Here is a 27093-nt window from a genome sequence, read left to right as displayed (position 1 = left end):
TTGTGTAACCAATATTATATATGGACCATTGTCCTTTAATGGCAAAAGAAACATGTTTTCCAGCAGAAATCATCACAGTATGGACAGGGCTTTGCAATATTGCTAAGTCAAGACTGCTTTCCAAGGTATAATGTTTAAGAGCTTGTTTTTTGTTGCTATTTAAAAAGTTTTGCAGCCTCTTATGTCTTCATTTGTGATCTTGGACCTCTGAAGGATAATAGGTTGGCAGAGTATCATCGCAGACAGACAGCTCCTCTGTTCCATGTTCCAAGTCAGCCTGCATTGGGCTGGATTCACCCTCCAGCGCCGTGCAGTTTCTCAGCTGCAGTTCTTTGGTGAAGCAGAATTCAATCTGACCAATTGTTTGTGCTTCTTCACCCTAGAAACGTAAGGGATGAGATCAGCTTGAGGAAAATCAATCCATTATTCAGATATACTTATCTATAGAATGTAGCTCTGCTTATTTGTTATTTGACACTTGAAAAATGTGAAAGAGACAGGTACCAGAGGCATCCATTCTGAACAGCTTATAGTACATACTTATCTTTAAGGAGCAAGCAGTCAAGAAAACACATTTCAACAACGTAATTCAGTAACAATTTGGGGAATCTGCCTAACTACTAAGTCTCATTATGAAATGCTGTGACACGGATTATCTTAGCATTTACCAAATCTGCACAGTACTCAGAAGCTGTTCACCTTAATGATGAGCTCTGGCTGAACTCTGTGAATACTGAAGAGTAAGTGTGACCTAAAAGCCACCTTTCACCAACTAACTCTTTTGTAGTGTGATGGGAATTGAGGCAATGAAAATTCTCAAAAAAGGAGAAAAGAAATTTGGTTTTAAAACAGCTTTTACTGAAAATAATACAGAAGCAAGCTCTCAAAAGTAGCAGAAATGTCATTTTTGGATTAAAGGACTGACTAGGAAGAAAAATATTAACCATGAATAAGGCAAGCAGACATGGAAGCCTTTCATGTGGGGAAGAAGATTACATGAAAATCTTTCCAAGTGCTCAGATGTGGCAAAAGGCATGTAGAAAAAAAAATTAGTTTTGAAACCACTATGCAGGACAGAAGTACATGTACAAGACAAAAGTAAGTGTCGTGAGGAGTTCTTTGTTGTTGGTTTAGTTTGGTTTTGAGGATTTTTTTGGTTGTGGGGGTTTTTTAGTTTGGTTTTGGTTTTTTTGTTGTGTATGGGTTTGGGATTTTTCTTGCTGTTTTCTTTTGGTTTTGTTTTTGGCTTTTGTTGTTGGGGGTTTTTTTTGTTTGTTTTTTTTTTAAAGGAACCTAAGAACACAGCAAGTGTGTAATACATTTTAAGCATAACAGTACCCCCATAATGCACTTGAGGCATCGACACGCTGGAACTCTGAAAATGGCTATCTTTAAATAACTGGGGTGTACTTTTTCCTTTCTATTACGCATCAGCTTCAGCTGTTAAGCACAGGAGACTCGAGCTATAAATTACTTTCACATAATTTGAGCAGTATCCCAATTGTACTAAAAGCAATGGCAGAACTACAGTGAACAGAGCTAGAAACTGGGATTTGTGTTACCTCTGTACTACTTAAACATCAAGAGGTGAGTGTGCAACCCACATTCATCTCAATCTTGTGTTGCTTAAAGTAACGTTAAAATACATTTTTAAAATAATTGTTACTTCCAATTCTTTTTCATGTGAAGAAACATCTGAGCGTAAAAACTTCAGAGCACTAGTAAAGCAAATGAGCTGACAACACAAAAGCTATTAAACTCCAACAGCAACTGTATCTTGGCAAGTTTTCATAAAATTGTCATCTGTGTACGGGCAATAACTCTGTCGTGTTTTGCAGCAAACCAATTTTATCAAGCTGAGATAATAAGGAACCATTTGTAAGAGGGCAAGCTGTCTTGTGGGTTTGTTTTGTTGGGTTTTTTCTTAAATAAAAGCAGAGTAACCTAGCTGAAAAAGGAAAGAAACAGCTATGCAGCCTACCCATGTAATTGTTCAGAATACTATTATGTTCCTTCAAAGGCATTTATGGTTCAGATATGGTGACCTGTATTTTACGCTATAACACACTGTCTCCATGTATCACATTCTCTACTGCATCGTGATTCACAGTACAATCGTTGGCAAGAAAAAGTAGAAAGAATGGAAATTTTAGACACTGTTGGCTCCAAAGGAAAGACTGTAGTCATCCTGAACCACAGTGAAGCTCAAAATGCTTTTTTGCACCTCTTTAGGTAGGGAGTTTTGAGAACAACCTCAGAGTTAAGCCTCTGAGTTGCTTCATTTCTGAAGGATTCTGTCCAATGAGTAACTTTTTCATGCAGAACACGTGCCATGCTCAGCGAACGGAAGACTGCTGTTGATAGGCAGTACTCTTGTCAAGGTCAACAGTCACTGGCTCCATTCAGCTCACTCTTGTTAGTTCTAGTAATCTGCTATACGGCAATTAAGCTTTAGCAAGAGCAGTGGAAAGTACTCAGCTACAGCAGTAGCTCTAGCAGGGTAGTTACATCATTCATGCAACAGATGCAGGTTCAAATATTTTAAGAGAAAGAGACTTTTAAAACCCAGTGCTCCCACTTTCTGGGTAAGCACACTAACAGCAAAGTTACTAGGAATGGACACTTCCTCCACTAACAATATTTCCGCATTAAAAAAAAGGCTGTGGCAACAGTAACATAAGTTGAACTCAGTGGTAACAGTTTTTATGAACAGCAGCAGCAATGTCTTTATGAACTCCACTCCAAGAATCGAGCAATATCTGATCTGCAAAGAGGAACACCCAGAGCTATGTTTCACCATGCTGAAGATTTTTCACTATTTTTGCTTTTATTTTTAGATAAAAAGTGCTCTTTAAAAAAAAAAAAAAAAAGTTTTTTGTTTCGGGGGCTTTGGGAAGTGTGTGTTTGTTTGGGGTTTTTACCTCTTCTGGAGGAAGACATTGGATCTTTGGCGTTACACCATAAAATCCTGTAAGAACTTCCTTTATGGCAGTCATCTGAAAAATTAAAAAAGCTTATAGAAATTAATAAGTCACTAGCACATCTTCCAACAGCTCTCACACTTGCTAAGCTCACAAAAACTTCTAAATAAAGTACAACCTTAAAGAACTATATAATTAAAAGAAGATCACTTATTCTCTAGAAATTACTTGACTCCTGCTGGAAAAAAGTACACGTACTTTTTTTTTTTTTTGGTTTTATAAAAGATTGCCTCTTACCTGGTAATATGAACTGCTTGGCTTTATCCCAGCTTTCAGGAGACAACTGAAACAAAGATAAAATAGTTTTCCATGCTTCCTGTATGCAAACAGAACTTCATCATATCCATTAAGTAAATGGATAATCTTAATGAGGACTTGGCAAGCATTATAGCGATGGGGAGCAAGGGAAACTTGTCTTCCATCCTCTGCCAGGCCTAGGAAAGGTTCTCCTTTTCTGAAAGGCTGCTTCCCATCCAACTCAGCAGGGTCAGGAAGAACTCGCTCCCCCACCTTCAACTAAGAAGCTGGGAGAGCCAAGTCTTCAGACACAGCTCAGGCAAAGGGCAATACTACTGTTACTTGCTGGACCTTCAGAATGTTCCACTGAGTGCCAGGTAGGACATGCAGTCTAACTGCAGCCTTTCCCCTACCTTCAGCTATACCCCTGTGCTCTGGCCACCAGGAGGGGACAGAGGCAGACTTATCAGGCTGCTCTAGGTACCCTCATGCTCTAACACAGGGAGCTTGCTGTGGTGACAGGTGCACAGCACATTGGGAGAGTGACATGGTGTGCAGATCTGGATCAACATCAGCATCAGGGTAGAAATGTTTCCTGGTGAATATGTTTTTGAAGAGAAAAGGCTGTTCATGTAAGAGAAACAAGGTAACTCTCAAGAATCTCTAGCCTATATAGCACTTCCTTTCGATTCAGTCCTGTGGGAAGTCCACACTTCCAAGTTGACAAGACTCAGGACACAATAGATGGTGAGTCTCTAAGTTCCAGCTTCTTCCGCAAGTTCAGCATCTTGCAGGATTAATCCATGACTGCTGATAACACTTAACCCTTCAAGGTCAGGCTCTGCACAGGGGAGATTTAACCCAGTTGACTAAAGGACTAGCTGTTTGTCATAGTCATTTGACACTGGATATAAGGAGGCCAATAAAATAGATCATCTTCTGTCATTCTTACAGGAGCCTGCATGATGTCCTCTTTTTAATAATTTCCTTTTTGAAAACAATCTTTTAATCACTAACACTATTTTTTCTCACTCAAGTATAAATGAAGTACAATGACAACATTAGCAGTCTTTATTCTTTTCAGTAAAGTTTAAATTAATTATGTGCATTTTTCCAGTGGAGAATATGCTCTGAGCAATTAATTTCAACAGGTTTCAGTCTCTTTTTTGGTGTTACACATGCCAACACAGAGTCACATAATTGGTCACTGTGCCATCTGTAAAATGTTTTAGTCATACCATCACAGCTATTTAGGCAATTGACTTATCAGACATTATTAACACTACACAAGACATGCTTTCAAGCACTGTGTTTAGAAAAATCTGATTACGTTTTACAAGAGAACTACAAAAATAAGAGGGGGGATGGCAGAAAGACATATTTCCTTTGTGCATATAAAAAGTGAATGAGACTTTGTTAGGAAATTGCTTGGACAAGACATTGACAGACCATGAGCAGGAATTTTTTTCTTTTTTTTTTTTTTTTCCAAAGAGATGTTTCTAGATACAGAAGAAGTTATTTCCTCTCTCAGATACTGTTGTCTTACACAGAGAGACAATTCACAGTCAACAAATCCAAGTCAAACATTCTCCCATGCATACCAAGCACTGATCAGGAAAGGATTCTGGCCTTCTAGAATTCACCTGCAGCCAGAACATGTACATACAGTGCTTGGACAAACCACAACATTCCCATCAAGATTTTGTATACGCAACAGCCAGTGCTTTGGAATCATGAGGAGGAATCAGCCCTCAGGACAAAGCAAGAGTGTCACATCGGGGTTGTTTGAAAGGACAGCTGAGGGTTGCCTACAGCAACTGAACATCACCCTTCAGGACATCCTCTCTCACTGTTACCTCTCAGCTTTTTCCCAGAATGTTGTGCATGATTTTGCCTGCAGCTTGTCCTTCCCTCTGAACAGAGCAGTCTTTTCTAAAAACAAATGTCTGGGCCTCAGTATGACACAGAAGTTTGGGGGTTTTTGTCACTTGATTTAGAAGTTTACAGGTACCAGAGCTTTTGGAAGTGTGATATAGCCGATACAGGTTTTCAGAGTTTTCTGGCTCACATGGTCGAAGATGATGCATGAAGAACACTGCTGACTTACCAGACTCTGAAGCGACCAGAGACATGCTTCTCAGAGTAGATAACCCTTCTTCTGAACTCCAGTTTATGCTAATACTCATTTCCCCTCTGCCATCAGATTTTTAGACCTTTTTCTTAGAATAGATTTGAAACTTCTAGAAACTATTTGAAATAAGAGGCAGACCACCGAGTTTATTTACGTACCTGTTAAGATCAACGCGTTGGTAGAGTTCTAAGGTCTTACCAAAGTATTTCTTCTGAGAATTAAGGATCTGAAGTGTGGCTGCGCAAGTGCCATGTTTCTCCCACTCATGTTTCCTATGGGAGGAAAGCAAAATTTAAGTTTTAAAAAACTTTATTTGCAGATATACGTGCTGCACAAGCTAGCCAATATACTTAAATTAAGTATCTAAAAGCCTACATGTATGAAGTAGGACACTGCACTCAAAAAATACTGCACATGCAAAAAGCAAAACCAAAAAAGATCACTCCCACCATTTCAATTACAGCCACATCTATATTTTTTTTTTTAGCAGAATCAGTTACCAAGAGATTTTGGACCTATTAGGAGAGTAAGGAAGAAACCAAAGAAGTCCCTCATTACAGTCTGTTACAGCAGACTACGAAAAAAATTCTTTCAGATGATGTATTGAAGACTTATAAATGAGCTGGCCTTAACATTAGCAGCTGCAAGACACTTTTCACATTAATCTAAGAGCTGTAGAAAATAAAGGGGAGGATGGTCTAACGGTTCAGATACTATTAAGGACCTGGGACATTCAGAATCAGTATTCTGTTTTCCTATGAATTTGTGCAAAAGTCATTTATAGCTCAGCCCTTCACCTGTTATCTCACCAAAGGGCTGATACCCTTCTCTCCTGTCCCCCCCACCACTATCAGCCATCTTTTTAAGACTGGACATTGTAAGGTGAGGAGAAAAGATAGATACCAATGTGGAATAAACCACTACTTCATTCCAAAGCTGACCAAAATAACTTTGTGTCAAAAGAATGTGACAAAACTTTATTAAGATAAAAGCGCTGTTAGGGTGTTTTGTTAGATTAAGTTAGCCCAAACAGTTAGGGTGTTTGGTTTTTTAGCTATCTCCTTTGAATCAGCTTGTTTTTGAAATAACTAAATGAAGGAATTTATGAAATAAATATGTATAATGCTCTTACAATACAGATGTCAGTCGTGTATGACAAATAAAGGTTTGGAGGTCAGAATGGTTAAGAATTTGCCTAGAAAATGCGTGTTTCTGAATTTATATAAGTTTTAGTGGAGTCTTTTATGTCAAATATACTTTGAAAGCACTAAAAAATTTTCACAACTGAAGAGACTACCCCTTGTTTTTGGTGGAACAGTGAAGCTGCACAAGCTGCCAAGATAAGACTGTTGTCTCAACTTCTACTTTGGCCTGTGGCAGTACCTTCATAGGTCTGCTCGCAAGCCTTGCTTCTATTCCTCCATCAAGTCTTTTAATATCACAAAACAAGAGTGCAGAAGAAACCAATTCCTGCAATTTTATGGCAGATAAACTCAAATAGGACAAAAACTGGGGCAAAGCTCAAAATATATTTATATAAATTCTTAAGTCTATTGAAAGACTAAACAGTACAATCATTAATAAGACTACTTGTGGATTTGAGACGGCGGGGGCAGTTTTTTTCTTTCCTTCTTTCCTTTCAAATTTTCACAAGCCACTTGTATTAAGTCAGTATCAATTCAACAGATGTGCACAAAATGTTATCTAATCACAAATTCCTGCCACTGCCACAGCATTCCCTGACCTTACGATGCCTTAAGAACCTCATGGAAAAGCAGAGAAGCACAAGGACAACTATTATTCACTTGAAAGCCTGCCTTTGAATTGTCCGTTCACATTAAAAACTTCAGGTTCTTCTTAAGGAGTTAAAACACTTTAAAAGAAGTTGTTTCTACCTGAGAAATTCGTACACTACTTCTGAACAGAGAATGACTAAAGCAACTGTGGCATCAAGAGATTTGAGGCAGGAGAGAAGATGCGTTACTGGAAGATTTTCATTACACATTCCCAAATTTAGCCCTGTAGAATTCTCATCTGGGCTGTAACACTCAACTTGACTGCATGTCAAGTGACTTGTTTACCGCCCGAACGAGTCCACTTCACATGGGCCAAACAGCAGATTTCCCAACAAGGGATCCAAAATCACTGATGAGAAAAAGAAGACCGTAGTTTTAAAGAAAATGGAAGCTCTTTTAGGGCTAAATTTAGCAAGAGACATTGAGCAGTTAGCTTGGACCAGAAGCAGACAATAGTCACATCCAAAGGACTACTGGAACAGCAGTAAGCTGGAGGCAAGGCTTTGCATGTAGGATGACAATTTTTCTTCAGAGAATTTATGCATGCATTTGTGTAAAACTAATGGCAAAGTGTTGCACCTATCTTTTGAAGGCTTTCAGAAGTACTTGTATTTAAGCGTCCTGCTGTTTCCAGAAAGATGGCAGAAACAGAGTGCCAAAGATGTGATGGTGCTCAACAAGCATATTATTGCTAACATGGGACTGCAATGGAGTGGTTTGGTCCAGCTGCCACTGGTCACAGGTCCCAGGCAATGGGGATCTCAAGTGAAAATACACAGTGCTACCCAAAGACTGTGTCCATGCATCATCAGCCGCAGCAAGCCAAGAATACAGCAGGCCCAAGTTTTTTAATCAGTCCTGTGAGCTTCCAGAATGGAGAGCTACTTTACAGAGTCACTACAAAACAACTACTGAAACTTTAAGATGACACTCTTGACAGTGTTACTTTACTGCGCAGCACAGCCATGTGAAAAAAACATAATGATGCAGGTAGAGCTAATTCTGACCATTCAGCACAGACACATGGAATTTCACCTTCACCTCTTCCATTGAAATGCAAACTGAAGCAGTTAAGAAATGAAGGAGCTGCTGGTACCAGGGAATAACATAAACCAATTTGTTTAGAAAGAAAAATAATTGATGTCTCAATGTTATTCACTGAGACATATTATCCTTCACCTAGACCGAAACAAGACAAAGTAATTCTACTTGAGCCTCAGCTCACAGCTGTGTGGCATGTGGATACAGAACACAGCTGCCTGTATTCATGAAGGCCACTCATCCTTCTGTGGATCCTCCTACCCATGAGCTACGCAGTAGCACAGAGCACATAGGCTAGCCGTCAAGAACTTTGCTGAACATTTTTTCTCCCTTGTATGACACAAGTACTTTGGCAGGCACACAGGAGTGGGGCTTACAGCACTAGATTGGGTTCCATGATATAATTCATCCCTCTCTACCATTTTCTCTATGGTGCTGCTAAGAATAAATGTCACGCTTGCAAACCGCAAAGCTAAGTCCTACAAATGAAGTCTCAGGGGGCTGCAGAAATGCAAAGGAATGAAATCGGTATTGAGCCTCAAAGAGATCTTGCTTCCTGTTATGTACAAGGACAGAATTCCCCCAAGCACAAAGTCATGCAGATGTGACAGACAAAGTCGGGAGCCGATCAGGCAGGTCCAAGGATTACAGAAACCACCCAGCTCAAAGACTGGCTCATTATTAGGGTAGGAACAAAGAAGGTCTGTAAAGCACAGCTGCAAATGCTGCCTACATGTAGAAGATTAGGTATATCTAGCCATCCTATAGGCCAAACACTGATTCCTTCTTCTGTATCACATGTATAAACTGATCCTGAAGGGAATCTTCTTGGTCTAGAAATCTTTACTTGATAAAAAAAAATTAACTAGTATAAAAGCAATGGTTTCAGTTAATAAATTCTGAGGTACAAAGCACACACAACCCTTTGTCCTGTATTAAGGCATTCTATCCTGTTCAATTCAAACTCTTGGGTGGCAATTGTCACAGTTCCTAAGTTAACAAGGCGAACGGAGATGCACAGTTATCTTTACAGAAGCACTTGTAGCCATCAAAAAGTCAGCAGGAAGATTCCTTACCTTCCCTTTCAAGCCAGGGCTACAGTTAGAGGTAAAGCCAGGAAGAAACATACTACACAGTTATAGCAGTCTTGGAAAAACCCAGATGTGATATGCTAAGATAATTCAATATCCATTTCGCTTGTCACTGCTCATGCTCTTTACCCAATTAAAATACCTTTAATTTACAACAGTGAAAATTGTGAATAGTCAGTTTTACTTTCAGATTCTTATTTCTGCTGTGTCAGGATTTTTACATTATAGAGAATTTATATTTATTTATTTATTTTTAAGTACAATGTTTAACTGAAGGGAGACATACAATAGGATCTTATTGGTTTTCAGTTGGCTTAAAAGCTTGCATTTACAAAATCTGCAGTTAGAGCTGCCAACTACAGTGCACTTGTCACCTTACTGAAAGGGGATGAATTACTCTGTCAATCAAAATATTAGTGTTATAATCTGACTTTCGTATTGCTTTTATGGTATTTCTTATTATATTGAAATAAGTGCTATTTACTAGCCTTGAACTGAAATAGAAAAGGTTTTGATTGTATCTGTTCATACCTGCTACCTACCACAAAATCTCTGCTAGTAAATAAGGATTGGTGTACACCTGTTTTCATGAACAGTTAGGTGGTCAGGGCATGCCAGGTGCTAGATTTATGACACATTTTTCTTATTCTAATTTCAGGAAAAGTTGAAGGTGGCATAAACTTGCACTACCACAGGAAGAAGCAGTCATGCTCTCCCCAGCACAGTGCAAGAACACAGGAGAAGAGGGAGGAAAAAGTGAGACCACCACTTTTGACAGTTACAAGTCCAGGTTGCCGTAAGACACTGGTGGAACCAGATTAAGACTCTGAGGACAAGTGTCTTAGACTTGTGTTTGCTCTACAGAAAAGAGATGCACATTCCCTTCAAAGCTTTTCCCTAGTGACACAGGGAGGAAATAGTCATCCAATCCAGAGGGAAACTTATGGGCACTTATAGCTGAGACAGCTTTAAATGCTACTGCTTCTAGCTATGTGCTCTGCTTCTTATCTTATGTTACCACTTTCACTGAAGATCTGGAAGAACAAATTGCACATCCATACCTTAGCTGATGCAGCTCATGGCTCAGCAAATTAACTTGAATAGCTATTGATTTTAGTTTAAAATAATGCACTCAAACTGAAGCCTGTGCAAATTCAAGTACCACCTATACCGCTCATGTGTCTGATTATTCACAAGTAAAGAGAAATATAGAGAAGGAAAACAGTACTGTTGTCAGGGGAGATCACAATCTCCCCCTCCTCTCCATGAGCCAAGTAGGTTAATCTCTCTGATTTTAGGCTGCTAGGAAAGTAAGTAAAAAGAGAGAATTCTGTACAGAAGCATCTAGGATGATACAATGCATCCTATTTTTCCATTTGCTCCTCTGTGAGAAAGCCCAAAAGAGAAGGTCTCTCAAGGCAAGCAATGCAGCGAAGCTAACCAGGAAGAAAGGCCTGGAAGCTGCTCTTGCAGCTAGCTGTGACATCCCAGGAGTGCTACCACTATTCAGATTTCATGTGTCACCAGCAGCTACTTCTCCTCCCAGGGGGCAAAGGGAGGAAACACATTGTCTCTCTCTCTTTCATCAAGTTTCATTTCTCCAAAACCTCTGCAATAGCCTTCTCCAACAGCTGCATTTTGCAGGTGCTCTATCCAGAAAACAGATTTATTTTGTACAAGAGACTCACAAGACACATCGCTTTCAGTAGCCTCCTGGAAACTGCTGCTCGCGCACAACATCTCACCTGAAGAACTACTAACTCTGACATATTTTTTTCATAAAATAATAATTGAAAATACTTTTTAGTTTGGTTTTTTTTGTACTCACCAGAACTGAGTGCGATTCAGAGACGAATGAAGCACGTCAGGCCAATAGAGTTTCATGTCTGACATAAGATCCTAAAAATATCACAATTAATAAATGCACCTACAGTATTGAAAAGCTATTTCTTACACAATCCACATACATTGATACATTTTCTAGAACTGAAGCCTCATTTTTCAACATCCCCAACTGAAACATTTCCTTGCAGAAAAAGAAAAGGTCTTCTCCCCCAAAATTCCAAAAATGCTGTTGTTGGATGTAACAGGTAGGTACAACTCTCTAAATATCTGAATGTACTAATACTGGCACATTGCCTCAAAGCAAGATTTTCCTTCAACTGTCCGTGCAGAAGTTGTTCAATCATTCAGCTTTTCAGATTTGTCGTCTCCAGCCTCCTACCCCTGTTTACAGCACATTTGAATGAAACACAGAAATTCTTTTATTTAAAAAAAAAAAAAAAAAAAAAAAGACTGTAAAAAAAAGACATGGACTGACTGTAACCTCTTTTTCACAGGTACTTTTTGCCACTGCAGATCCACTGCCTATGCTCTCTAGATTTTTTTTTTTTTTTTTAAGGAGGATGTGGCTGAATGAGTCAAACCGCATGTGTACAAAATCAAGTAAGAACAGCTGCTAATGATCACAAGCACTACAACTTCAAGTAGTACCAGAAGCAGCTAATGAATTTGCAGAATCCTTAAAAGAACATACGTCTCATTATCAGCTACAGATTTTGCACACAGGTTGTGCAAAACTAATCACATTCAGCTCTGCTTGGTATGACTGTTTTTGCTCTAAATAAATACCTTAATCTCGGTGACGTTGAAATGCCAGGTCCTATTACAGTCTTCAGTTTTGTCAGGCCTAAGGAAGCAAAATAAAAGCGAAAAAAGATATCTCCTGACTCACTAATAATAACGAAGACCATTCTATTCTATATCATTACCCTGAATTTTAAATATGTAAGAATATAGCTAGAGATTTTATTTTAAAATGCAAATAACCCATCAGCATCTAAAGTGTTACAGAAGCAGAAATGCAAGACATCAATTATGTCCAAAATATTTCCCACAGCTCTCCATTAGGCCCTCCAGACCCTCTCACTCTCTGTAAATAACATACAGGGGGAGTAAATGAAGATTCTGCAAGTATCACCAAGATACTCACTGGAAATCTAGACATAATACTGGTCACCTTTGCAGGACACACAGCTTAACAAACTCCTGTACCGAATTTTTCCAAGTATTTGGCAGGAAAATCTTTGAATTGCTGCCACTGCACCAATTCCAGGAAGTTGATTCCTTTGAAGTAACTTAGTTTTTCCTGTACTTTTGCAATATTTGTGCTGAGCTGAGATACTTAAAGCCACAAGCTGTCACGAGACATTAACAAATTGTGTACTCAAGGAGAAAAAAACAGGGAAAACCATAGTTCCTTTTCTGTTTGAAAACTTTACTGATCTTATAAGTGGATGCATAAGATACAGAAGCATATGTCAGTTTTATATCAAACCATAGGGTATTGATTACCAACACAATGAAGGCTTTTATTTCAAGGAATCATAAAAACAGATAATTAAGCCCTCAAAAAAAAAAAAACAACCAAAACATTAAACATTTGATTTTCTTTCCTGGCTGAAACCAAAACATGATGATCATACCACAGTCCATGGATTGTCCAGTACTCTGGAGGGTCTTGACAATCATTAGCACTCCTCTGTGGATAACAAAAATACAGAATATTCGTTATATGTGTCCAGGGATAATGGTTTAGAGGAAAAAATAAAAGCTTATTCACTGGTGTTCCAAGGCTCTAGGGAGACATGAGAACTTTTGCTTGCCCAAATCAGGAACTGGTGAACTCCAGTTACTTGAAGCTGTCACAGATTGTGCCACTTAGCAGAGACCAAGTGGCATTAAAATTTTGAAGCAGATCAAGCGAATATCAGGGGATATCCTGAACACACAGTGTAAAAAAAAAAAAAAAAAGAAGACAAAAGAGAGCTTCAGAGGTAACAGAAAGTAGCCTGATCCATGCTAAATGAATGGAGATAAATCTGCCTTTATCATATTCCAGGTGGCAGCTCTCTGAGCAAAGATCTGATGATGAGAAAAAGACAGACTGCAGAGCCATTAAAATAAAAAACATCAACATAAACTATAATATTAGACAATCACACAACCATCTTTAAGCATTTAGTAGTAGTTTTGTTGTTTTACTAAAAATGAAAAATACAAATAAGGGATTAAACAGGTTGCTTATTCCAAGTAAAATGGTTAGAATATATTTTTAAAGTATTTTGACTTGAGGGACAAGGAAATGGAGAGAAGAGCAAAGATTACATACATCACTATAAAATAAAAGCCCCCTGTCAAAACTTTTGATAATGCAGGAGAAATAGCCTACATGTTAATTACTGTTTAGAACAAAGTACATATTCCTGAACAAAACAGAACAAAAAATCCATGTTCACACATCACAGAATACCATTACCGTATTTTCTTTGATTATTCTGCTTAGTAATTATGGCTCTTTTTAGAAAACACTTTTCGCCATTCAATAAACACCTTCTCAGACTTTCTTTGCCCATAATAATAGCTTCCCTTTCCAGCTCTGCACCCTGTCTTAATTATGCCAAGATTCCTTTTATGTGATGCCAAAGCAAGAGCAGAATGTAGACAAGAACAGACGCTGTAATCTCACTAGCTGCCTTCCACATACCACAAACTAATGGCAGCACAACTGCAAGCTCTGCAAGACTTTCTTGTTCTGTGCCCGTTTCCTTCCTCTCCTCTCTTGCCACCAATAATAGAAGCAATTAAACCCAGCAATAGCTTTTTTCCCCCGACAGGAATATTTTCAACAAACACACACTGCAAACACCTACACAATATTGCTCCTGTCACGACAGAATCTTTGTGAAGCTGAAAGAGGTCAGCTATCTAGCCCAAAATACAGCAAGTTAACAGCCAGCAGCTAATGCACCATCCCCTGAAAAACAACCTGACAGCTCAGTAGCTTGCTCAATTGAGGGTGCTAAGAGGAAGAGTGCAATAGTGCTCCTTATTCAGTCTTCAACCACAGTTCTCAGACTGCGCGATCTCATAATCAAACCAATCAAATTAACCATACAAGATCTATAACAATGAGAAAAGTGCCAGGGAGCCTTTACAGCTCCCGCCATGCTGAGAGGGAATGCTGCAGCAGAGAGATTAGCCAGTTTGTAACAGCAAGACATCAGACAAAATCTGGCTGCTAGAAGCGTAGGAGCTTTTTTTCACCTCTGATATGCCAAAAAAGTAAAACACCATAAAACTATCACAGAAGCGTTACCTGTAGAGCTGCCCAAGTAACAAAGCCCTTGGTATAGCAGCTTGTACATAGGAGAGGGTAGCGCTACTGGGTCATATACAGATACTCCAAGTTTAAATAAAAAGTCAGGTTCCAGGAAGTGAAATATTTAATTCTGCTCTCACTTTCAAGCACCTTGTTTAAGTAGGCCATCTGTTTAATTAAGATCAACTTTAAATGTTATTTTGTAATGAAACATCACAAATGCTATGAAAAATCCTTGCTTTTGAAACTGCGGAGAGAGTTCACCTTTTCAATTTCTCTCTCCCAATCAGTCTGTCATTATTCCCCTTCCTCCTTCTCCCCACTCCCCGGGGTAAAACTAATTAATGAATGAACAAAATTCATAAGGTTGCTGAAAAAATTTGGGAGGGAAATAAAACAAATTTACTTCTTATCGAACACCTCTAGTATGAGCTGATAAGCTAAAATCTTTCATGTGTTTATCCTTACAGAAGATAAAGATCCACAAAAATATTTAAACCGTACCTTATTCACACAGAAGTTGGAGGCACAGATTAAGAATTATCTTACGAGTTACACAGACATTTAGGAAAAAACTTCATTTTGTTACAAAATAGCATATGTCAAGAGCTGGACTCACTTAGACATACCTGGCATAATATACAAAGAAATAAAGCTATCCCTTTATCTAAGGAACTTTTTGATCTAATGATAGACCACAATAGTACACTACCTTCACCTTAGTCACTTTAATTCTTTCTATATTATGTGACTACTTCTATTCCTACAAAAAAAAAAAGAAGAAAAAAATAGTGTTTCTATTCTTCCTTTAAGCCTTTGCTATAAAATTATTGCCAAAGCCTATTCAGTTGTCCTTTGTTTTGATTCAATCAGCACATATGTGCAGTAAAAAGCAGATCACAGCAGGGTTTAGTACCCATTTCTGTATCGTCCTTCCCATTTTCAACAGGGGAGGAACTGAACAGCCTACAAACTTGCACTGGATTTTCCCCATTTCACAAGGAAACACCCACAGAAGACTGTAACTTTCTGCCATCTCCAAGATGCAAAAGCTGCAATAATATTTCTCTTTTTAAGTTCCGGAATTTAAGATCTTCATAACTCCATTAAAAGGGAGGGGGAAAATCCCTCTTCCTGTCCCTGAATTGCTGCTATGTCCACCTAACAGGATTCACGTTAATTTGTGACCAGAAAGTTTAAGTGTGACATGAATTAGCGACATGAAGTTCAATAAATTGCACCAGAGGCACATTTTATTAAGGGAACATTAAATTCATAATCACTCGAAGCCTGTGAATTTAGCACGGATGTCTTTGTAGAAGATACAGTCACTTTAGGTCAATTACACAGTACTGAACTTCTAATCACACAATAAGAATATCTCACTTTCTCCTTCACCCTTTCACTGCAGCGGTCAGAAGTTAAGTCCTGGGATGATTACTGCTTCCATGATACTCACTATTTTATCTTAATAGGTTAGTTTATAAGATATGATAACAAAACACTTACTTTCCAGTTTAATTGTGCTGATCACACTCAGTATTAAGAAGCACCAGCCGAACACATACAGTTTAAAGCACAGAAAGAGCTGGGAGATGCGTACTCTCAAATTTCCGGCATGCTGAACTGTGCCCACTGAACTCTAAAAAAGGCCTTTCAGGCCTTCAAAAGCCTGAAAAACTCTTTGAACAGATATGCAAAACAGGTAGGAATTAACATGTAGGTTATCCACACACCTATCAAGAAATAATCAGGTTCCTTTATGTAGGAAACATAAACTAGTAAGTACTTGCACAATAATGTTATAATGAGATTTGCAGTTTCCTTCACCTAGCTATTTTTCCTTTCAACATCACATCAACAATTTTAAACTGAAGAATGATATTAAAAATATTTCCTCCCTGAAATAGACTCATTGGAGCGAGTCCAGAAGAGGCCACGAAGATGATCAGAGGGCTGGAGCACCTCTCCTATGAGGACAGGCTGAGAGAGCTGGGGCTGTTCAACCTGAAGAAAGAAGACTCCAGGGAGACTTTATAGCGGCCTTCCAGTACCTAAAGGGGGCCCACAGGAAAGACTGGGAGAAACTCTTCAGTAGGGTCTATCGTGATAGGATGAGGGGTAATGGTTCTAAAAAAAATGGTTCTAAAATAGAGAGAAGAAGATTCAGACTTGATATAAGGAAAAAAAATTTTTACGCTGAGGGTGGTGGAACACTGGCACAGGTTGCCCAGAGAGGTGGTGGATGCCCCATCCCTGGAAACATTCAATGCCAGGTTGGACGGGGCTCTGAGAAACCTGATCTATGATTCTGTGAAATAAGATAGTGATCATATATAAAAACACTTAAAATGCAGAAGAATCTACATACTTAAAAAAAAAAGCCCACAGCTGAATTTGGGAACTCCTCTTACATTAACATTAGCAAAAAGAAAGCTTTTATGGGAATACAGTTGAGATTCTGTTTCATGCGACTCAGTGATGTGAAACTGGGCAAAAAGTCACTTAATATGATTTTAATTTCACTTTTTCTTCACTCATCTTCATTCTGCTTCTGTCCACCTCTTACTACAGAAGATCGTAAGTGTAAGAAAGGCTACATTTTCTGATGCTTAATATTGTCAATTATTCATTATCATGTCACTGTAAGCTTATGAAGGTTATTTGTCAATTTACCAATAGCACTGTGCTGAAATTAACAGTAGTAGCCAGCACAAACGTACAGTAGGAAAACTGGTTGGTAGGGCTTTTTTGTTTGGTTGTTTTGTGAGGTGTTTTAGTTTGCTTTTTTATTTTCTTAATTGTTTGCGTCTCATTCACATAAGCAGAGGTTTGCACCGCCACTGACACTGAATGCCCACTCATGCCAGGCACTACAAACTCCTGAACACCAACATCTCTGCTTAAAGTTAGTAACAGTGATGTTTACTCCACGGAAAACGAGACATAAATTGCAACAGATCTGCCCTTATTCCCCTTTAAAACCAGGCAAACAAACAAAAAATAGAACAGTGATGACACCTTGGTCTCGGTTAAGCAGATTTGAGTTTTGTTATTAATACTTTCCCTCCACATTTAACTAATGTAAAGTACATCTACTTCCTCTCAGAAATTTAGGCAGTATGTGACTTTAGCTGCTACTGCTTTTATATCTATTTCCAGAAATAGGAATGAGAAATAAAGAAGTATCTAAAGCACAAAAAATAAGACTCTAAGATTGTAAGAAATAAACTTAAGTCTCCCAGAATCAGGACCTTTTTGGCTCCAAAGACATTTGCCCAAAACTGAAGCTTCTCTATTATCCAGAAGATTCTTCATCCTTGTGTCAGTAAATCTGATCATATCTTCCATTTTGAAGTACAGTGTACTTTTAACTTACCTCTATGAAAAGAGGTTATCAAGTATTTCCAGCACAGGAAAAACATTCTACTTATCAGATGGTAGTAGGCAGGAACTAGGTAGTAGGCAAAAGCAAGCAGTACCTCTCTTAGCTGTGCTTTTGACAGACTTACGTTGGAAGACTGGGTTCATTTTTGGTTCCCACCCCTCAAATACAGAAATGCTCAGACACCTGCCGTAACAGCTTTATAGGTCTCTTTTTTCCTGAATGAATCTGTGCTTGATGACTTATCATGAAAACACTGGAGCCAACATTACCAAGCTAAAACTTGTTGTGCAGCAGACAGTTCAAGTACTAATCTGCTACCTTCAGCCAGACAAGGTAGGCAAGTCTTACAGTCTAGTGAAAGTCTAGGATTAAGTTTACAACTAACGAGACATCACAAAATACGCAACAAGCAATTAAGGCTTAGCGTACAGCATGTCCTACATTGACTACTGTATCTGTAACACAACACAATCCTGTCTTGTTTACGGCTACTCTGGAGTGCAAGGGAAGCACCAAAAGTTGCACCAAGATCAGCGGAAACCTTTATAAAGATCTAAGGGCATAAGCAAGATTAAACGTTTGATGGGCTTTGTTCATTCTGTTTTCAAACATTTTCAAACTTTTCTAAGGCTACCTTTATCAGTGAATAAAGTGAATAAAACACAAAAAACTCACCTTACATACAGTCACTGGCCATTGATGAGCAAGAAACAGCTTTTTCCAGGTATGAGGGTGGTTGTCACTGGAGAAAGACAGACAAACCTGTTTTTCCTCAAGCATTTTAAAAAGAGGAACATCTTCAGCCAGTAACACAATTCTTACTAGCACAATGCATTAATTTTAGAGCTGGTTGTTTATAGCTTTTATCACAATATTTGAGAACTCCAAACACAGCAGGACCAAACTAACAAAACATACATAAACAACATATTTAGAAACCTGCTAATACCCCCCCATGGTTAAACAAATTCAACTCAGGGCATCCTATCTACACATGCTTTCCATTTCTTAAATATAGAAGAAACGTTGTTCTGGTTTATATTTAGGAGAGTGCTTACTGGCAAGCTTTTACAACAATATTTTTTTTTTAAAGATATTTTTGTTTAGGATGTTAAGAATCTTCTAATTCTTCTTGATAGGTACATTAGCTGAGAAGAAAGTATATAACATTCTCGGATCTGTAACTACCCTTCCAAAAAAGAAAGACTACAACCACCCACAAGCCATGTAGTTGACACTGCAGGAGACGCAATTGATCTTGCAAATATCCCCAACCGTTTAGATTAAAAAAAAAAAAGAAATCATAAAAAAAATAAAGTAGAAAACATACAAACATTAAATTTGAAAAATGCTTACTATAAATGAAGAAATTTTAAAACATTATAAATAATCAAACTGTGACACAGTCATAAGGTTACCTAAGGAAGAACTAAAGGAGGAATATCCCGTATTTTACAAAAGCACTTGTGTTTCAAAGCCTCCTAAAATAAAGGGATCTATAACTCACAGAGGCATCAGTATTATCTTATTCCTACACGGGGGGAGCCGGAAGCTTAAAAATGCTGTTCAGAAAATGTTGGAAGCCTGTATCATGTCTTTGCCACTTCTACTGTCTTTCCCAACAGTTTGGAGCAGATCTATTCTGGATAAACTAGAAGTAGATAAAAAAACCTGTTGCTTCAGACCCTACAGCAAATATATTTAGCAATTAAGCAACCACACTAAGTGATTAACTAGAACAGCAAGTGGGAAAACCTAATCAACCGAAAAAAAAAAAACCTGTAAATTGTTCAAACTGGCAGTGCTACATGCAGTACTGTCAAAATGAACTGTTATTCTCTGGAAGCTAACAGACACATGTCCTTTGTTAGTGCTTGCCAGAGGTTATGGAAAAAATATATCAGAAAGCTAATTCTTCTCAACCTGAGGAAGTACGGATGTTCTCATGTTACATAATTTCTCAGTTTTTTCCTCTAGTTTTGCTAGTTTGCAATGGTCACACTGCAACATTCTTAGGCATTCACATGTATCTGTGGTTTTTAAATAATTTAGCAGAATAGCTCTGGAATAAAACAGGCATAGCCACAATGAAAACTACTAACGCTTCTAACTGATCTTTGCTGCTGCTGTGGAAACCTGAATAGAAGAATTCCCCAATACTGCAGATCAGTTAGTTTCCTTGCTTAAAAAAAAAATGTAACTTAGAAAAATACCATCTTTCATCTGTATTTGAAATAGCAGCTGAACTTCTGCAACAATAATCATCCCAAAACAAGTTCTCCTAGAACACACTTTTTGGCTAAGGATAGGTTAGAAAATTTTGGTTATTAAATAGACTAAGTTTTAGAAACTTAAGCTCAGAACTGGAATCCAAGGAAAGCCATTTTCAATACCTATCAAGCTTCAGGGACATCTCCCCTTTTTTTGAGCTAAGTTATCCTGCTCTGTGCAGTTCAGCATTGTGCCTCTAGAGCTGCCTGGCACTGATACAGCCCCAGCTGGGAAGCTGTCTGAAAAGGAATTTAAAATTATAGAAACCAAGAAAATAGCAAAAATAGCAAGAAAATAGATATATTTTAAAAGTACTGAGTGTAACAGTTGGTAAAATCCATGCCACAGGGATGACTTCCGTTTTTTGTTATAGGTCCCAAAATTATTTCTGATTTTTGTCATTACTACAATTAGAAGGCTAAATGATTCATTTAAAACAAGATTGCTAAGTTTTTAAGTGCAATGAATGTAATCTAAGTTTACTTCCTTTTTCACGCTGACACATTAACAGATGTAAAGCTTTTCTTAGGCGTGACCCCCATTCCGCCATTTAATGGAGGTAAATGAGATGCCTCATTTTACCAGTCATCTAAAGGAATAATAACACATCAAAAAAAGCACATACTAAAATAAAGTTGCACTCATTAGAAGTTAAACTATTCTACTCCGCACTTAAGAAAGAACTTGTCAGATTTCTTTTTAAAGCATAACTTACCTTTGAGTGAGTTTATCTGAAGTACACCAACAACACAATGACATAGAAAACCAAGCCAGAATCCAATAGTGCAGCCTCGTAGGCTTCATGTTGTTAATCAAATAGCTGTAAAAAGATGTTAAAAGAAGAACTCTGTTACTTATCCAATGCACTAAATTGCAAGTGTTAAAATACAGAAAAACACAACTGTCTCAGAAACAGCAGGTAATATCAACTCTAGACTAGAGTTACAACCATGGGTAAAAAGCGGATCTCTGAAGGCTGTGCCCAGTTCCCCAGCTTGTACGCTAATTTTCATAAACTAATAGCATCAAGGATGAGATCACAGTTTCCTTTTTTGTCTTTACTTGCACACAGTCCCAATAGGGCCACTTTCCAATAAACACAGATACGTAAATCTTCTATGCAACCATACTTTGTGTAATATAAGTCTTTACTTGTGGTCAGCTGAAATGCCCAGACTGATTCATTAAAGAAACTTCACACTTAACACTGAATATTCATGTTGGATTGACCAAGGCTGATATTAGAAACTCACTGGAAGTGAAGTATGATGTCAAAGGATGAAATTCTCTCTAAATGCCAGTTGACTACTAAACTGATGTTTAAAAAATTGCTGCTAAAACCAGGTTAGTTTCTGTTCTTGTTATAAACCCGAGACAGCCTTATGAAACCATGCACAATCTGCCCACTACCTCATGAACACTAGAAATCAGGGGTGGAAAGGAAAAAAAAAAAAAAAAAAAAAATCAACTTTCACCAACAGGAGGACTTTCACTTGGCACAGGTCAAAAAACCCCCGTTGCCTCCTGTATCTGCCAGCCATTTCACAGCGTTTTGAATGATGCCAGGAATAGATGTGCACGCATACGTTTACACGCAATTATTAATGCCTCACCAAACCTACTTTCCAGCTTTCTCACACGTGTAACCGATGTGCCCCTTCGATGATCGCTCATTACACAAATCATATCCTTTTTTTTCTATGAAGGTTTTAAAACTCATCCTTTCTTCTCACAGTCAAATAAAGCCTGTTTTGTTACCAGGAAAGACACTGCTGATCCAGCCATTAAGGCTAACTGGAGGAGATTCCGTGTGATTCTGACCCACGGCTCACTACAAACAAGAGCCCGTTTCCCCACCGTTACCGCAGGGCTCTGGAGCCTGCGGGTCCCCCCAGAAGCCCTGCCTCGCAGTTCTGCAAACGCCGTGGCAGAGCTGACAGATGCAGAAGGCAGCCTCCCAGCTTGCAAAGTGTGTCGAGATTTCAAAACTGGTGAGGGGTTTGGGCAACAACTGTAACAGCTAACCAGCTAGATTTATCACAAGATTTTGCTAAGTTGTGAAGAAACTACAGACTTTAAGCTATTCATCTATTTCATACGTTAATATCTCCAGGCAAGATAAGCACCCAAAAAAAAAAAATTTGGAGTGAGCTACTTGTATACAAAAGCAATCAATAATGTAGACAAAATCATTATCAAAAGCTATCTAATAAAAGATGTACATCTTGTATTAAATAAATTGATATATTCACATAATAAAAAAAAAAATCACAACTAAGTAATTAACTGCCAGGTATGCATTTCCCCAAGAGTTCAAGAGTTCTGCTTTTAAAATTCTCTCAAGCCTCATCACTTGAACAACAGGAATTAATGATGTGAGATTCAGCCTTACAGACCTGTTTATGGTTTCATCTACTGTTATTTTCAACTGATAATCAACCAAGCAAGACTTTCTTTTTCTGCATGATGAACTACCTACCCAAGATAAAACACTGAGAGATGTAAGGAGTCTTCATGTAAGATTCTGCTCTATCTATAAAAAGCACATTTCTTCAGAGAGCAGAAAGTACCACTTAAAGACAGTAATGTCACACACTATCACCAAGAAAGGCTGCACTGTACAAGGGTCTGGGAAAAAAACTCTTAAGGAAGTAGGTTATGGAAGAAAAATAAGCCAGCAAGCACTACGGCATTTCTTTTGCAAACTGGTGTGACTTCAGACGGCAGGCGCAATGAAACATTTTTTTTTTTTCCAGTGACTAAGTTGCAAAAGAGCATAAAGGTAATTATCTGTCTTTCTCGTTGGACTCTTACATTTGATCAAATAAACAGAAACAGAACAGGGCTTCAAAAAATGCTGCTATCAGAGCAGTGTACTTGATTTATTCTGCATATTGATTTGCCCCCTGAAACGGGAGCATAGTGACCACAGAGACAGTAAGCAGATCTGAAAGCCCCCAACCCGTAACCTTGCGTAAAAAATTGCCCTTTTTTTTTCCACTGATAAACAATACATAAACTCTCTGCCTAAGGTTTTAGCTCACAAGACAATATTGCAGCTACCATGACAGACTGAGTGATTTACTCAAATTGACCTTTTATTTGTCTGTGACACTGATGGTGGGAGGTGAAAAGCGCACCAGTCTCGCCTGAAAAGCACCCAGATGATGCACATTTGAGGAAACACACTTCCAAATTAACAACTAAGAGGTATGAAGCACATATACTTGCCTCTGTTTACTAAAAATTACACTGGATTACTAATTCCACAAATACAAGAAACAAGAGATTAACAAATCTTATGCCAATTCTACTCTAATAAGAAGAAATGAGGATTTCATATTATGAAAGTTAGTTATAAAAAAGTCATGTTTCAAAAGACTTCATAACAAATAAAACTTAAAACTTCAAAATGAAACATGCACAGATACATAAAATCATTATTTCAAACTAGGCTATTGACTCATTTTCACTATAGATAAAATTCAAAATAGTAAGAATAGCTTTGGGATGACTCTTGGTTTACTATACATGGATATGAATGCACAACGCTTGTGTGTGTGTGTGCTAGTAACAAAGTCAGGACAAGGTCACTTTCAGCTGTCAGCATTGTCCAATGCTGGTATCAAAATTACCTGCCCAGGCTGATCAAGGACTAGGGAGAACTTGCAATAAGCAGTGATGATTTTTTTCTTTAACACATTTACTATCATTTGAATTCTAATATACCATCCTGAGGGGACTGCCAATACAGCATATGCTGCTTTTTTTTTTTTTCTTTTAACAACTAGCTTGAGTAATAAACCACACAGCTATATAAAACTTCCTGGTTTCCACTTTAGCTCAGGCATATAGACTCAGAACAAAGGAGAGGCTGCAGAAGAGCACTTAAGCATGAGTGAGAGGACTCCCCTGGCTAACAGCACAGCACCCACACAGCTAAGCGTCTGCAACAACGGCCAGAGATGAGAATTAGGACAGCTAGTCTGGCATCTAAAAGCACAAAAATGAACACCCAGGTTTTGGTGCCATCTCAGACAAGGCAACGCACACTACCCCTGCCACAAGACAGCCAAGTTACAAAACTGTGCGCCAGAAGCATTCACTGAATTTATAACAATGCTCTTCGTTCGGGCAACTTTCACCTCCACAGCCCGCTCCCAGCTAACCACTCAGCCCAAGCCCAGGCGCGGGCCTAAGTAACTACAAAAAGCACTTTCAAGACTTTTCAGATGCAATACTTCCGTCCATTGACACAGCAAACTTTTTCACCGGACTTTCTCACTGCTGCTCTCACAGAGCTCAATTCAAAGCAGAACTTGCGCGGCAGTGGTTTTGGGGTGAGTTTGATGCTGCGCTCGGCCCTTCCACTGGCGTCCTGGGGAAGTCCCAAGGACAGTGGCACCTTGCTCTCCTCACACACAAGATTTACTTTCCATAAAGTGCTTGCTCCTGATAAACAATCACCATATTTTACTACAAGGGTATTTTTATAAGTCACAAAGAATGCAGCAGAGCAGAAAACCCTAAGCAGGGCACCGAAGTTGATGACAAGCGTACAAAGCAAACATAAACAGAGTTTTTACAACTCTGGGAAACACTGCAGTTTCTTTGGCTGTCTTTTGATTTGCTTCACAGGGAATTTAAGGCACAAGAAATGAAAACCGACAGGATCTGAGCCCTTACCAGCCCTGCAAACCCCACCTAACTTCCTGCAGGTCAGCAGTCTCACTGGAGGCACCGGGCACCTAAGCTCGCACCGAGCACCGCGGGCCGGCCCAACGCTACCTGCCTCCCGCCGGGTCGCGCAGCCACCGGCGGGTCAACGGGCGGGCAGAGGGACGGGGCTTCCAGGCCTCACCTCCGCCGCCGACCCGAGACCTCGCCTCAGCTCAGCCCGCCGCTGCCTGGCCCAGCCCAGGGCCCGCCAGCCCGCGTTACCTCCCGCCCGCTCCGCCGGGCCTCTGTCTATGGCCGGGCGCAGCACCGCACACGGACGCGCTGCCGGCGGGCCTGGCCTCCTACAGCCCCCGCCTCGGAAGAGGAGGCAGCAGGCGGGACGGACGGACCGGAGCCTTGGCCCAGCCGCCGCCCGCGTCTCCGCCCTCCCTGGCCCCTCCGCAAGGCCGCAGGGGTCCGGCCCCGCCTCCCGCCGGCAGCGGCTGCCCAGGGACGTTCGGCGGTGCGGCCGGTACCTCGGTGCCGTCCCGGACTGCCTGTACCGGGCGGCGATCGCGCTCCTCGGCTCCCAACCCCTGTTGGAGCGAGAGAGGGCCCGTGTGCGCGCGGGTCAGGCGGGAGGGAACCGTTTGCGTGCATGGTTTTGCTCCTCCTGATGTTTTGGTTGGTTCTTCGTTAGCATATTCTGGGTTTTCATTATTGGGCTTTCCTACTGAAAATTGGTGCAGCACAGAGGTTTTCAAGAGTACAATAAGGCCACTCCAAATTTAAAATTTTTAAGTAATTACTCAAATAGCGAATAGGAGACTATTGACTAAAGCAAGCGCGGCAAGGGGAACAGAGGAATGCTGACACACGCGTCTGTGGCCTGCTTCTCCAAAATAATGGGGGAAGTTTGAAATGGTAACACTGGTGTTTGGAAACAATAGGAAGTTTTTGAGGAAGAAACAACTCGAAGGGATGAGTCACAAGTATCCCAGGCAGGACTTTGTTCATGTGTTCTCAACGCTATGGTAAACCATGAAACAGATTCCAACACCTCTTTCTCTGCTGATGCATGAATCACGAATATAAAGCGTGATTATTAATTATTATTGTAGAGTTTTGAACTGGAGGGGGTATGTCACAACCATCCTCTTTTAACGCACTTGAGAAATATGTGGGCAGATCTGCTTCCACAAGCAAAACAACATTTGTTTTTAACAGATTTGTTAGTCTGTGTAATAAGGTCTTTCTTTAAAGTTACAGCATTATTCACTGGCAAGGTTTTTTTAAATTATGTTTACACATTTATACAGTAAGAAGGACGATGAGGCAAAACTAACCTCTTTGCCCATCTTTCTATGGCAATATGAAAATATCCTAGGTGGAATGAGTGACCACCTGCTGTTGTCTCTGACAGTGTCCGAGAAGTATCAAAAGTTTCAGAAATTGTGTTAAAGAGTTAAAAATAGTGAAGCTCTCCAGATCCTAGTGTTCAGCACTGCTCCTCCTCCTCCTTCCCCTGCTGCTGAGGGCATCACCCCTCCATCTGGCACTGCAGTCTTTGTTACTGGCCATAAGCAGTCAGTAGACACCAACACAGAGTTATTATCTCAGCCTTGGATTTTACCTTTGTCTGCAGACTATGGGGGAAAAGTATGGCACGTACAGTCTTGCTTGGAAGGTCTTGTGCTCTGCTGTCTGTCCTGTTTTGAGGTGCCATAGAGATTTACACTCTGAGGCTGCCGAATTAACTCTTGGTGCTCTGTGAAAACTAAGCCCAAACACAAGTTTCCCATTAAGGTGTTTTTAAAGAGAGATTCAAACTTGCTCTAAAATGATGTAGGCTCTTAAGGTATCAGAACAAAGACACTCTATTTTCATGTCATTATTTCATTACAAAATAGTGCATGTTAATGGAGGCTGTTATTAAAAAGGATGTTTTTGATGAATATGAGAAAGGTAGACAATATAGAGCTACTTTGGATAACTATCTCCTTAAGACTTTACATTTAGTATTTATCTATGTACTGGAAACAAGAGAATTGTTAATAAATCAATAATGTAAAATCAAACATTGTATCAGATGCGGATGCCGTCAACTATGTTGAGAAAGAAATCCAAGTTCTATTTTCACTGTTTTCAACCATTTTATATTAAGATTGGGAAATGTTCCACTCTTCACAAGTTCATTACTTCAGTAATGTGAACAGCTGTTGTTGCAACCTGTTTGAAGAATAAAAACAATCATAATTAAGACTGCTTTCTCAAATAATCATTTGTGAAAAAAAACCCCACATTCATCTTTCATCAGTAGTTGGCAGACAGGCCATC

At 39.3% G+C, this 27093-nt stretch overlaps 1 protein-coding gene across 2 annotated transcripts; it reads right to left on the bottom strand.

The window, feature by feature from the left end:
- RNASET2 (ribonuclease T2) lies at positions 1 to 25157 on the bottom strand. Of its 2 annotated transcripts, none has more exons than XM_086745629.1 (10): positions 25039 to 25157; positions 20813 to 20917; positions 18502 to 18568; positions 12763 to 12818; positions 11909 to 11966; positions 11106 to 11176; positions 5508 to 5621; positions 3219 to 3264; positions 2922 to 2996; positions 1 to 379 (listed from the first exon to the last, which is right to left on the bottom strand). In XM_086745629.1, the coding sequence occupies exons 2-10, from the start codon at positions 20899 to 20901 to the stop codon at positions 188 to 190; spliced, it is 768 nt and encodes a 255-aa protein (XP_086601755.1). In that variant the 5' UTR covers positions 20902 to 20917; positions 25039 to 25157; the 3' UTR covers positions 1 to 187. The 2 variants fall into 2 exon arrangements, with proteins under 2 accessions (XP_086601755.1, XP_086601756.1); XM_086745630.1 differs by lacking the exon at positions 25039 to 25157 and adding an exon at positions 24886 to 24931.
- Positions 25158 to 27093: the final 1936 nt, after the last annotated feature.

This window comes from Chlamydotis macqueenii, chromosome 3, assembly GCF_036417535.1.
Source record: "Chlamydotis macqueenii isolate bChlMac1 chromosome 3, bChlMac1.mat, whole genome shotgun sequence".
Lineage (NCBI taxonomy): Eukaryota > Metazoa > Chordata > Aves > Otidiformes > Otididae > Chlamydotis > Chlamydotis macqueenii.
The sequence above is the reverse complement of the archived record's forward strand: the minus strand, read 5'-3'. Positions and strand labels throughout refer to the sequence as shown.